This window comes from Nesoenas mayeri (assembly GCF_963082525.1).
Source record: "Nesoenas mayeri genome assembly, chromosome: W".
Lineage (NCBI taxonomy): Eukaryota > Metazoa > Chordata > Aves > Columbiformes > Columbidae > Nesoenas > Nesoenas mayeri.
The window spans coordinates 10,564,096-10,578,284 of NC_137553.1; the positions used below are offsets into that span (position 1 = coordinate 10,564,096).

Genomic DNA, 14,189 nt, shown 5'->3' on the forward strand with positions numbered 1-14,189 from the left:
AGGTGGTTTTCTTTGGTCTCTGTGTGCTATACCAGGTTATAATACCTGAAACTGAATTGTTTCAGTATATGATGCAACCACAAATACAAACCAACTAATTGGGAAGATAATGGCTCAAAAAATACAGATGAAGTTTGAAGAAGCTGTGGGTTTTGGTTGTGTGGTGTTTTGTGGTGATTTTTTTTTTTTTTTTTTTTTTTTGTTTTTGTTTTTAGGAAAGAGAAGTGTAATTTAAGTGATGTGTTTTGCCTTACAAAAAGGGGGGGCACCTCTTCTAGTCCAAGCAACCGAACCAAACCAAAGCATCAAAAAGCTCGTTAGCTATTTCACATGCCTCTTAGTGGAAACTAAAGTCAATTTGACTATCTTAATTACTTAAATTTGTTGAATCTTCTAAACATTTGTTGAATTTTCTAAATATTTGTTGAATCTTCTAAAGATAACACGGTACCTCAGGAAATTACATACCAGTCAGTCTCACCTCCATCCCTGGAAAGCTGATGGAACATCTCATTCTGGATGTCATCTCCAAGCATGTGGAGGAAAAGAAGGTTATCGGGAGTAGTCAGCATGAATGCACCAAAGGGAAATCACATTTGACCAACTTGATAGCCTTTTATGATGGTATGACTGGCTGGGTAGATGAGGGAAGAGCAGTGGATGTTGTCTACCTTGACTTCAGGGAGCCTTTTGACACCGTCTCCCACAACCTCCTCATAGGCAAGCTCAGGAAGTGTGGGCTGGATGAATGCATGGTGAGATGGATCATGAACTGGCTGGATGGCAGTGCTCCAAGTGTTGTGATCACTGGTGCAGAGTCTGGTTGGAGGCTTGTAGTTAGTGGGGTTCCTCAGGGGTCAGTGTTAGATCCAGTCTTGTTCAGCCTATTAATCAGTGACCTGGATGAAGAGACTGAGTGCACCCTCAGCAAGTTTGCTGATGATACCAAGCTGTGAGGAAGGACTGACATAACAGAAGGCTGTGCTGCCATTCAGCGAGACCTGGACAGGCTGGAGGACTGGGCAGAGAAGAACCTGATGAAGTTTAACAAGGTCACGTGTAGGGTCCTGTACCTGGGGAGGAACAACCTCAGGCACCAGTACAGGTTAGGGGTGGACCTGCTGGAAAGCAGCACTGCAGAGAAGGACTTGGGAGTTCTCGTTGACAACAGGTTGACTATGAGTCAACAATGTACCCTTGTGGCCAAGAAGGCCAACGGTATCCTGGGGTGCATTAAGAAGAGTGTGACCAGCAGGTCAAGGGAGATTATCCTCCCCCTCTACTCTGCCCTGGTGAGGCCGCATCTGGAGTACTGTGTCCAGTTCTGGGCTTCCCAGTTTAAGAAAGACGAGGAATTATGGGAGGGAATACAGCAGTAGGCTACGAAGATGATTAGGTGTCTGGAGCATCTTTCTTATGAGGAGAGACTGAGAGAGCTGGGTCTGTTCAGCCTGGAGAAAAGAAGGCTGAGTGAGGATCTCATCAATGTTGATAAATATCTGAAGGGTGGATGTCAAGAAGGTGGGATTATACTCCTTTCAGTGGTGCCCAACAGTAAGATCAGGGGCAACGGGCACAGACTGAAGCAAAGGAGGTTCCATCTGAATATGAGGAGAACCTTCTTTACCTTGAGGGTGACAGAGCACTGGAATAGGCTGCCCAGAAGAGGGTGTGGAGTCTCCTCCTCTGGAAACATCCAAGACCTTCCTGGATGCATTTCTGTGTGATCTACTCTAGGTGAACCTGCTTTAGCAGGTGGGTTGGACTAGATGATCTCCAGAGGTCCCTTCCAACCCCAACCATTCTGTGATTCTTTCCAGCAAACTTATGGACTTAGTACAGTTATATTGAGTGCATGTTTGCCTGTAGATTGTAACTAGCTATAATGCATTGACATGCTAATGGTAAGATGCTTTTTTCAAACGCATTAGAAGCAGAAGCATGCAAGCACATCTGTAGTGCTGAGAGATGATCAAGATGTAAAAGAAATGTTCAAAGATGGTAAAGCCAAAGTAGAAGTTTAATGAATTCTTAGTATCCCTGGGTTTTTTTGGCACAGCTGATCAAGTTAGTTAGACCAGAGCCTCTTTTCACTGATGCCGTATCTGAGAAATTATCTCAAATTCAGTTCTTGTGTGAAGAGAGTTCAAAACAAATGAACAGTAATAAATTGCTAAAATAAGGGGACGTTCTGCTTTAAGTTCTAAGAGAGATTTAACATAGACACTAATGAATTCCCAATTACTTTTCACAGAATCACAGAATGTTAGGTATTGGAAGGGACCTCAAAAGATCATCTAGTCCAATCGCCCTGCCGGAGCAGGAACACCTAGATGAGGTTACACAGGAATGTGTCCAGGCAGGTTTTGAATGTCTCCAGAGTAGGAGACTCCACAACTCCCCTGGGCAGCCTGTTCCAGTGTTCTGTTACCCTCAGTGAGAAGAAGTTTCTTCTCAAGGTTAAGTGGAACCTTTTGTGTTCCAGTTTGCACCCATTGCCCCTTGTCTTATCATTGGTTGTCACTGAGAAGAGCCTGGCTCCATCCTCATGACACTCACCCTTTACATATTTATAAACATTAATGAGGTCACCCCTCAGTCTCCTCCAAGCTAAAGAGACCCAGCTCCCTCAGCCTCAGTGGGCGTTACCGCGGCGAGGACAGGTGATTTAAAATCTGTTGTAACCCGACACCGGCACTCGGTTCCTGAGATCAGCTGATCGGAGGCAGCTCGGCAGGTCCTGATTAAGCGAAATCTTCGAGGTACAGAGAAGCCTTTGTTTGTTTGTTTGTTTGTTTGTTTTTCTGTTTTTCTCAATCGGGCACTTTCGATCTCGAGAGACCCGGAAGCTCCCAGCAGCCCTTGCGAGAGCAGCTGACATGGAGTGGGCGTTACCACAGCGAGAGTGATCACGCCCCTGCCCCTTGCCTTGAAAAAGATTCCGGGAGGACAGTGATGCATTGCTGCCCACCAGGTGCTGGAAGGGGCAATTGGCTTGTGACATGGGTGAGTAGCACCCACGCTGTGCTGCAGCAGCGGGAGTGGTAACTTGTGCACTACGGTGTAGAGGTTGTCACTTTTTGCTAGTTAGACTCTCTCACCTATTGCCACTGTCTGCTGCCGACCATGGTCTCGACCAGAAAGAGAGCTTGTCTCAAAAAGACTGTAGGAACTCAGACAGACTGTCTGCCCCGAACCATGGCTATTCAGGTTTCTGGCTGCAGGGAGTGCCAGAGCCTGCTGCTGCTGGGGGAGGATGGCCAGCATCCCACCTGTGTGAGGTGTGAGCAGGTGCAAGATCTACTCTACATGGTTGCAAAACTTAAGGAGGAGGTCGAGACACTGAGGTCCATCAGGGAGTGTGAAAAGGAAACTGGCTGGTGGAGTAAATCCCTGGTGTGCCACTCAGAGAGGCTCCAGGGGGATGCCCCCCAAAAGGTGACGGACCCCTTGCCCTGTCGGGCAGAAGGAGAAGACCTGAGGTAGCCCCTTCCCTGTCACTGTTGGGCAGAGGTAGGGGACAGAAAAGATGATGAGGGTTGGAAGCTAGTACCAGTTTGGGGCCATGGGCACCCCCCCTCCCTACCTGCTTTGCTTCCCCAGGTGCCCCTCCGTAATAGGTTTGAGGCCCTGGATCTGGAAGAAGAGGTAAGGTGAGGATGTGGTACAAGGCCCACCTACGAGGTCACATAGAAAGAAGCAGTTGACCCCATACCTCAAGACGACCTCAGATAAGAAAGGAAGGTAATTGTAGTGGACAATTCCCTTCTGAGAGGGGCAGAGGGCCCAATCTGCAGAGCTGACCCTCATCGTAGGGGAGTGTGCAGTCTACCTGGAGCTCGGATCATGGACATCACCAGGATGCTCCCCAACCTGGTGCACCCAATGGACTACTACCCACTGCTGATCTTCCAGACAGATGGGGAGGAAGCTGCATCCCATAGTCTGAAGGGAATGAAAAAAGTTTTCAAGGCCTTGGGACAGATGGTAAAAGAGTCTGGGGCTTAAGTGATTTTTCTTTTCCCTCCTTCCAGTTTTGGGTGATGATATGGGATGGAATAGGAAAATTCAGTCTGTAAACAATTGGCTAGAAGACTGGTGCTACAGGCAGGGCTTAGGGTTCTTTGATAATGGCTGGTTTTATAAGACACCAGTCTGAACAGTGATACGTGGGGAAGTTTTATCTCACAGGGGAAAAGGATGCTGGGACAGGAATTAGCAGGGCTCATTTGGAGAGCTTTAAACTAGACTCGAAGGGGGAGGGGCTTGTAGCTGGGCTTGCATCAGTGGGACAGCACTCTAGAATTCATGAAGGCTGGGAGGCCTCCCATACCCCTAGGGTGAAATCAGTGTACTCAGCTCGCTCTCTGAAATGCCTGTGCACCAATGTGTGCAGCATGGGAAATAAGCAGGAGGAGTTAAAAATCTGTGTTCGAGCAGGAGATTATGATCTGGTGGCAATTACGGAGAAATGGTGGGACAGCTCATATGACTGGAATGTGGTCATGGATGGCTATGTCCTTTTCAGGAAAGACAGGCCAGCCAGGCATGGTGGTGGAGTCGTTCTTTACGTGAGAGAGTAACTACAACGTATTGAGTATTGTCCAGGCACAGATGAGGGGCAAGTTGAGAGTCTATGGGTGAAAATTAAGGGGCAGGCTGGCAGGGGTGATACCTCTGTGGGTGTCTATTACAGGCCACCAGATCAGGGTGAGGAAGCTGATGAGGCCTTCTACAGGCAGCTGAGAGAAGCCTCACAATCACAGGCCCTGGTTGTGGTGGGGGATTTTAACTTCCCTGATGTTGGTTGAAAGGACTAATCAGCCAGCCAGCCACAGTCTAGGAGGTTCCTCCAGTGTGTTGATGATAACTTTCTGATTCAAAGGGTGGAGGAGCCGACTAGGAGAGGTGCACTGCTGGACCTCATCCTCACTAGCAAGGAGGGTGGTCTGGTTGAAGCGGTAAAGGTTGAGGGCTGCCTTGGTTGTAGCGATCATGAAATGGTGGAGTTCAGGATCTTGTGTGACAGGAACAGAATAGCAAGCAGAATTGCAACCCTGGACTTCAGCAGGGCAAACTTTGGCCTTTTCAAGCAATTACTAGGGGAAATTCCATGGGCAAGGCTGCTTGAAGGTAAAGGGGCCCAAGAAAGTTTGTTAGTGTTCAGGGACCGCTTCTACCAGGTACAGGATCAGAGCACCCCAACATGCAGGAAGTCAAGGAAGGGAGCCGGGAGGCCTGCACGGTTAAACAGGGAGCTGCTGGGTAAGCTCAAGTGGAAGAGGAGAGTTCATAGATCATGGAAGGGAGGGACTGGCCCCTTTGGAAGAATATAAGGCTGTTGTCAGAGGATGTAGGGATGCAATTAGGAAAGCTAAGGCCTCCTTGGAATTAAACCTGTCGAGAGGGGTCAAGGACAACAGAAAGAGCTTCTTCAAATACATCACAGATAAAACTAACACCAGAGGCAATGTAGGCCCACTGATGAACGAGGTGGGGTCCCTGGTGACATAAGATACAGAGAAGGCAGAGGTACTGAATGCCTTCTTTGTCTCTGTGTACTCTGCTGTAGGCTGTCCTGAGGAGCCCCGTACCACTGAGGACCCAGAGGAAGTCAGGATAATGGAGGAGTTGGCCTCGGTTGATGAGAACTGGGTCAGGGAGCAATTAGGCAATCTGGACATCCATAAATCCATGGGTCCGGATGGGATGCACCCACGGGTGCTGAGGGAGCTGGCTGAGGTCATTGCTGGACCACTCTCCATCATCTTTGCCACATCTTGGGAAATGGGAGAGGTGCCTGAGGACTGGAGGAAAGCAAATGCCACTCCAGTCTTCAAAAAGGGCAAGAAGGAGGACTTCAGTAACTATAGACTGGTCAGTCTTACCTCTATCCCTAGGAAAGTGATGGAACAACTTATCCTTAATGCCATCTCAAGGCATATCAGGGATAAGAGGGTCATTAGGGGCAGTCAACATAGTTTCACCAATGGTAAGTCATGCTTGACCAACCCCACTGTCTTTTATGAGGATATAACAAGATGGATGGATGATGGCAGAGCGGTGGATGTGGTCTACCTTGACTTCAGCAAGGCATTTGACACAGTCTCCCACAACATCCTTACAGCTAAACTTAGGGAGTGCAGTCTGGACGTTTGGGTAGTGAGATGGACTGCAAACTGGCTGAAGGAAAGAAGCCAGAGAGTCGTGGTCAATGGGGTGGAGTCTAGTTGGAGGCCTGTATCTAGCAGAGTGCCTCAAGGGTCAGTACTGGGGCTGGTATTATTCAATATATTCATCAGTGATTTAGACGAGGGAATAGAGTGTACTATCAGCAAGTTTGCTGATGACACTAAGCTGGGAGGAGTGGCTGACACGCCAGAAGGCTGTGCCGCCATCCAGCGAGACCTGGACAGGATGGAGATTTGGGCAGGAAAAAATTTAATGAAATATAAGAGGGGCAAGTGTCAAGTATTGCATCTGGGTAGGAACAACCCCAGGTTCCAGTATAAGTTGGGGAATGACCTATTAGAGAGCAGTGTAGGGGAAAGGGACCTGGGGGTCCTGGTGGACAACAGGATGAACATGAGCCAGCACTGTGCCCTTGTGGCCAAGAAGGCCAATGGCATCCTGGGGTGTATTAGAAGGGGAGTGGTTAGTAGGTCGACAAAGGTGCTCTTTCCCCTCTACTCCGCCCTGGTGAGACCCCATCTGGAATATTGTGTCCAGTTCTGGGCCCCTCAGTTCAAGAAGGACAGGAAACTGCTGGAGACAGTCCAGTGCAGGGCAATGAAGATGATTAAGGGAGTGGAGCATCTCCCTGTGGAGGGGTTTTGATAGATAAAGATCTGTTGCTGAATTAGTCGGGCTCAGAGGAGTCTCAAGGCTGCTTAGAGAAGCTGAGTGCAGAATCTGATGTGAGAAAGAGGGGTGTTCCTCAATCACCGGGGTCCTGGTATGACGCGAATCATCGGACGTATCATCAGTGACACTCCAGCGCACGGACAGCCCACGATCCTCATTTAACGAATCCATGCTTGGAGCATGGACGCGTGATTAGAATATAGTTACGTATATAAGAAGACTTGTTTCTGTAATAAATGGCTTAGCGTGACTAACATTCAATCGACTTGTTTTGCTGAGTCCTTATCTCGCTCTAACATATGGTGACCCCAACGTGATACTCTGAACGGCATACCACTGAAGTTGGGGAAAAGCCTAGAGCAGCCCAGCCGGAGGCAGATCAGCTGGACTGAGAACCGGGCGGAGGTGTATGGACGTTACGCATGAATTGTTGAAGAAGTCACCATAAATGGTGAGCGGCTGGGAGCAGGAGGAGGGAAGAGTGAAGTTATGGGGCAAAATATATCCTCTGAGGAAGAAGCCATAGTTAAACTCCTCCTGCCTATTCTCTCTATGAGAGGACTTAAATAAGAAGAAAGTAACATATGTAGACTATTAATTCGATATAGAATTAATGGCTACCCGGGAGAAAACGAGAAGGCTTTTAAACGTTATCTTTGGGACGATAAAGGGCAGAAATTATGGAATAAGGTCAGCAATGGAGATGATAAAGAAACTAAATCACTAGCGACTAATTAGCACCTTAAAAGACTTTAAGGCTGAGCGGGCTACTATTGCCAGAATTTTTCCAGCGTTTCATCCTGATAACAAACCTAAAAATGACTGTGAAGTTTACCCGGATCGTGTCTTTTGACCCCCTCCCCACTCCATCCCCTGTTGTGCCGGCAGCACTGGAGCAGCGGTCTGGGGCGGGGGAAGGAAAATTACCGAGTGGATGGCCTCCCATACCATCACACGACCCTAAAGAGACCAAGCAGTCCAAGGAACTGGAGTCAGATAATTTGTCAAAAGAACTGTTGGAAGCTGAGAATGCTGAAGTCGTAAATCTGAAATCCTGAGGCAGTCAACAGATCTTGCATATCAAGCTATGAGAGAGGTGTCTGAAATCAACAAACCAGCCACATCATTTGCAACTATTAATCAGGGCCCCAATGAGAATTACATGCAATTTATTGACCATCTTCAAGACGCCATCAGTAAGCAGGCCGAAAACTTAGAAGCTAAGGAAGCACTAGTGTTGAGATTAGCAGTAAAGAATGCTAGTGTTTGCTATCAACGTGTTATTTGTGAGTTTTACAGTACACATTATGTGCTCCTGTTTATTGCCTCTCTGAAAATCAAGCAGCTTGTCAGGAATGTGAGTTAATTGTTTTACTAGTTGTTTTTAAGTGCACTGTAAAACCTTCCCCCCCCTTCACCTTCTTCTCCCCCCTCCCCCTCCTTCCCCTTCCCTCCCCCCCCCTTCTTAAGGTTTTTACTTGCAAGATGGGGTCAGGAATAATTGTTTTCAGTTGTGTTCCTAAAAAATCAGTATTGGGAGGTGTTTTAAAACTTAGGAAAGCACTCGGTATTATAAGGAAGGAAGATCTTGTTAAATATTGTAATTAATGGTGGCTGCGGTATAACCTAAATGATTGGGAAAAGTGTCCGGACAATAGAATCTTGTTGCGATTAATGTTGTTTTTGAGGCCAGAAGATCAGGACAAAATAAATCCCTGCAAGAGATCATTAAATCATTTCAGACAGTTTTACAGGCGGGGTGCTTTGAACTTCAACAAGCTGAGAGAGAGTTAGCTGATAACACACAGGTCACAGAAAACTTGTTAAAGTCTGCAAGATGCTTTCTTTATTAACCTGTTTTCTTTGTGGGTATCTGTTTAAGTATGTTGCAATTTTGGTAGGCCTGTGCTATATGGTACGATAAGTTCACAGTCTGTTAAATCATGAGAATCCGTTGACTGAAAATGTGCATTTTGTGATAATTCAGAAGATCATAAGTAATTTAGTTCTTTACTGTGTGAATGTGATCGTAAAATTTGCGTGTAGTGGCTGTTATTTTTCTCTCTGACATGCTAGCTTTATTCCAGCATTCAGACTTGCGCAACTCTGTGACAGGGTGTCTCTCATGTCGGTGCACTAAATTTGGCTTTCTTGTATGCACACCATGTGAAGAATCCTGGTTTTGGAATAACAGCTGTAGCGCACCAGATGAGACACTAAAAAAACCAAACCAAACAAACCAAACAAAAACAAAAACAAAAAAAACAACCCCAAAACAAAAACAAACAAACAAACAAACAAACAAAAAAAAACAAACAAAAAAAAGGGCCTTGCCCAGTTCAGCTCGCTGCGGGTGGGCTAGTGCTGATAAGGACCTCCAGAGCGCACTGATATTTTTTGTCAGGGATACCCAGAGGTACCTCCACCTGGCTGAACAGTAAGTGGCTCAAAGGTGCAATGCAAAAATTGAGATATTGTCTTAGATTAGTGTGACTGTGATCCATCTCCATATTTGAACTGGGTATTTGGTTTTCACATCTGAGCTCAGTATTTTAGTTTGCATATTCATATTTGGTACCAAAAGAATCTTGTTTGGGGAGATAATTACAAAATGGGAACCGGTTCCACTGCTAACATTCCACCTTGCTCCCCCTTAGGATGCATCCTTACACATTAGAGTAATTGCTTATATTGTTAGAAAAGCATTTAAATTGTTAAAATGCTATGATAGATGTGCATTTAGAAGAGGTTGTATTTAAGAGTTGCTAGAATATTAACTGATTTGGATCTAGGAAAATAGAATAATGGATTTATGTTTATTATACTGGTTTATACTGGTTTTTGACATCTCTAAATTGTAAAAGGTAAATGGAGCTAAGGAATGTAACTATTGCTGAGCTACTTGAAATTGCATATAAAGTGTATTATGGTTGAAATGAAATGGGAAAACAAAAGAGCAAAATATCCCAGGCCTGTATGCAGCTCATTGTAACTGAGATATGCCAGCTGCGTGACCTTGGTTATATCTGAACTGCTGCAAGAAGAGAAAGAAAAAAAAAAAAAAAAAATGGAAAAACCTGGCTGCCTGCTTTTAAAGCAGTGAAAGGGGGGTTCCTCTCTCCCCCCGACTGCAGCGATGTAATACTGAATGGAGCAGTCTGAGGGTGAAGTTTAAAGGCAACCTTAGCAGACCCATAGTTCTGATGAAACTGGAAAATTAAACCAAAAATTTGTTGATAGACTTATTCTGTGGTAATTAGTTGTAAAAGACCTCTTAGTAAATTCACCATGCTAGTTTTTGAGGTCATGGGAGAGAACGAAAGAAAGGCCATTTTTTGAGACCAATGGAATGCCAAATTTGGAACAAAGTTTTAATACATGAATTCTTATAGTTGCCAGAACGTCCTATATCTCTCTTAGGTTAGGATTTGTTAAGTAAATTGTAAGCTCAAATAACGTTTTTTGAGAAATCTGTTTAGTTGCATGGCCTACAAGAAGCTGCTGGGATGGTGCAGATCTGCTTGCTGCAAGTGAGAAATCTCCAAGGAAATTTCAAATGCTGTATTTCCACTAGTATTAACAGCCAATGTTTCAATAAAGCAAATACTACATTGACTGATCTGAAACAGGACTTCGGTCCGGTAAGGGAAAACAATATCCAATAAATATGACAGCCAAAATGGAGTTGGAAACTTTGAGGAATAAATTTATGACAACCTTACAGGCTGGCTGCATTCGATTGGACTTGCAGATTTGTCTATTTATAGCTACAACATAGAAACAACCTGTGGCTATTGTGGAACAGTATGATGAGATTGCTAGCAAACTGATATCCCGGCTGTTATATACCAATTGTCACTCTACTCAAGAAAATGCAGGGAATGAATTTAAGTCTTAATAGGCCATGATCCTTTTGTCATATATGTATCATTTGTGAAATTAAATTCTGATTTTTTTTTATTTCTAATCTATGTCTTTATAAATTGCACTAGATGGTTTTCTTAAAAACACAGCTTTTGGCATGCCTAAATGTGAAATACTGCAGAACCTGCAAGCCTTTAACATCAGGTCATAGGCCATACTTGTATTTGATCTGATCCTACATACTTGCACAGTTTTTGTTGATGGTTCTGGGAAGTCTCATAAAGCTGTAGTGGTTTGGTGTGAAGATAACAATTGGCATCATTCTGTAAAAATTATTGAAGGTTCAACCCAATTAGCAGAACTTGGCACAGCTTTAAATTACTTAGAGCTTTTTAAGGAGGAATCTCTAAATTTGATTTGTGATTTTGAGTACGTAGTCAAGGTCCAACACATATATCTGGTTCTGAAGGTTTTTTTTTGGTTTTTTGTTTGTTTGTTTTTAAAAAAAGGGGGGAAGTAGGGGAAGCATCACAAAACCGATTGCCAAAAGCATTGTATGTGATGAAATACTTTGCAAGTATGACCCAAAACCATGCTAAATCAGAAAGAACCTACATTAGTTATGGTCAATTCACTAGTCAATTAAAAAGGCCACATCAATTGATAACCTGGGGAAAAGGTTATGTTTGTGTCATCACAGGACGAGGACTGAAGTGGATTCAACAAAGTTTCAACGGATGCAGATGGACAGGAGGGAGATAAGTTGTGAGGACTGTTTCAGATGTAAACCACGGACCCCAATTCAGTGTTACAGATGCTCGCAGACCTGGTGGTCTAGAAGCCTATTAGCAAACAGGTGGTGTACCTTCTGTGGAGAGTGGCAATTTGAACAATCAGCAGGAGATCCAAAAGGGTGATATTATGATTAGATACTTAATGCATAGATAAGGTAAAATTATGAGATATCTCTAACATAGTAATCTAAGTTTAGCAAATGATAAAGTTTTAGAAGGGATATTAAGGTTAAGCTATTGATCTTTTAAATAGGTTGAGATAACTTTTAAGATATTAATTCAATTATTAGTATATACTGATGATATTAAGTATGTTACCCTATAAACTGCGCAGTTATAAATCTTTTAGGAATTTAAGAGAATATATTGTATTAACTTGTCTGGTTATTTTGAATCTATTAAAATAGTGTGTTAATAAGGTTGTCATAATAGAAGTAAGGTTTTAAGAATAGGCAGGTAGTTGTTTGATCTTATTAAGTAAGGTTTAACTGCATTATATGTGATTGTAATTATGTTGTTAATCACGTGTTCTATGTTGCAGTATATTTCAAAAATGATGCACCGTGCGGTTTAAGGGGCCTGACTAATTCAGGAAAAGAAAGGGGGAAGTGTGACGGGGTTTTGATAGATAAAGATCTGTTGCTGAATTAGTCGGGCTCAGAGGAATCTCAAGGCCGCTTCGAGAAGCTGAGTGCAGAGTCTGCTGTGAGAAAGAGGGGCGTTCCTCAATCAACAGGGTCCTGGCGTGACGTGAATCATCGGACGTAGCATCAGTGAGACTCCAGTGCGCGGACAGCCCACAATACTCATTTAACGAATCCATGCTTGGAGCGTGGACGCGTGATTAGAATATAGTTACGTATATAAGGAGACTTGTTTCTGTAATAAATGACTTAGCGTGATTCACATTGAATCGACTTGTTTTGCTTAGTCCTTATCTTGCTCTAATATCTCCCTTAGGAGGATATCACAGAATCACAGAATATTAGGGATTGGAAGGGACCTCAGAAGATCATCTAGTCCAATCCCCACACCGGAGCAGGAACACCTAGATGAGGTTACACAGGAAGGTGTCCAGGCGGGTTTTGAATGTCTCCAGAGTAGGAGACTCCACAACCCCCCTTGGCAGCCTATTCCAGTGTTCTGTTACCCTTACTGAGAAGAAGTTTCTTCTCAAATTTAAGTGGAACCTTTTGTGTTCCAGTTTGAACTCGTTACCCCTTCAACTTATATTGGTACCTGGGGTTGTTCTTGCCCATGTGCCAGACTCTACACTTGCTCTTGTTATATTTCATTAAATTTTCCTCCGCCCTTATCTTCATCCTGTCCAGGTCTCTGGATGGCAGCACAGCTTTCTGGTGTGTCAGCCACTCCTCCCAGTTTTGTGTTACCAGCAGACTTGCTGACAGTGCACTGTATTCCCTCATCCAAATAATTGTTGAATATGTTGAATAGTACTGGTCCCAGTACCGACCCTTTAGGGACTCTGCTAGATACAGGCCTCCAACTGGACTCTCTCCCATTGACCACAACTCTCTGGCTTCTTTCCTTCAGCCAGTTCGCAGTCCGCCTCACTACCCGATTGTCCAGACTACACTTCCTCAGTTTAGCTGTGAGGATGCTGTGGGAGACTGTGTCAAATGCTTTACTGAAATCAAGATAGACCACATTCACTGCTTTACCATCATGTATCCACCTGGTTATGTCGTCTTAAAAGGCTATGCGAATGGTTAAGCATGACTTCCCCTTGGTGAATCCATGTTGACTGCCCCTAATGACCCTCTTATCCTTGATATGCCTTGAGATGGTGCCAAGGATAAGTTGTTCCATCACCTTTCCAGGGATGGAGGTGAGGCTGACCAGTCTATAGTTACCTGGATCCTTCTTCTTGCCCTTTTACTTATTTGTTTTGTTTTAATGCACTAATCGCTCCTTGAGAGAGTGTGTGTCCTTGAGAAAGTGTCTTAATGGTCTGAATGTCTACTGTTGAATTTTTTTTTTTTTTTTGTATAATCAGTTTGTGATGTTCAGGCATTCTTTGGTGTAGATTACATGGAGAAGTAGAATTGAGGACGTGGCATAACGATGGTTGTTTTCTTTAAGCCACAAAATTACAGTATAATGAACTTATAATTGCTGAAATGCGTATAGCAAAGCATTAAAGAGATACAAAAGCTAACATGAGAAATAGTAATTATTCATCTTCTGCTCTTCAGTTGTGTAGTCAGCTGTTGTTAAGCACAGTTTTCCAATAAGCTTTTAAATGTATTTCCTTATAACAATTTCTATGAATAATTTATTTTTCCACTTTTATTTTGGAAGGCTACATCTGTCCCAAATTTTTCCTACATGGGAGCGCGGTTATGTAACTATCTATCTCACCATCTAACTGTTAGTCCACAAAGTGGAAACTTCCAGCAGTTGTTACTTCAAAGGTCAGTATTAGCCTGTTACTTTCTCAGGTTGTTTTTCTCTTTTGTACGTAACTCTTAACATAGAGTGCAAAGAGGTACGTATTTGAAACAGAAGTTTAAATTGAGGATTATTAAAGTATAGATACATACTGGATAGTGAATATTTTTATATTTTTAATATGGAAAGACGACTCTATTCAGGGTTCTGTAGGCTCTTTTGAATTGAGTGTATTAGACTGATACCAAATGACAG

The 14,189-nt window shown here is 43.9% G+C and overlaps 1 protein-coding gene across 1 annotated transcript in view; it reads left to right on the plus strand.

Moving 5' to 3' along the window:
- LOC308051415 (polyadenylate-binding protein-interacting protein 1-like) overlaps positions 1 to 14,189 on the plus strand; it is a gene marked incomplete at its 5' end in the record, with an annotated part of 88,641 nt that overhangs the window by 53,984 nt on the left and 20,468 nt on the right. The window contains 1 exon segment of the mRNA XM_080361842.1: positions 13,845 to 13,957. Coding sequence (XP_080217968.1) covers positions 13,845 to 13,957 — 113 coding nt within the window.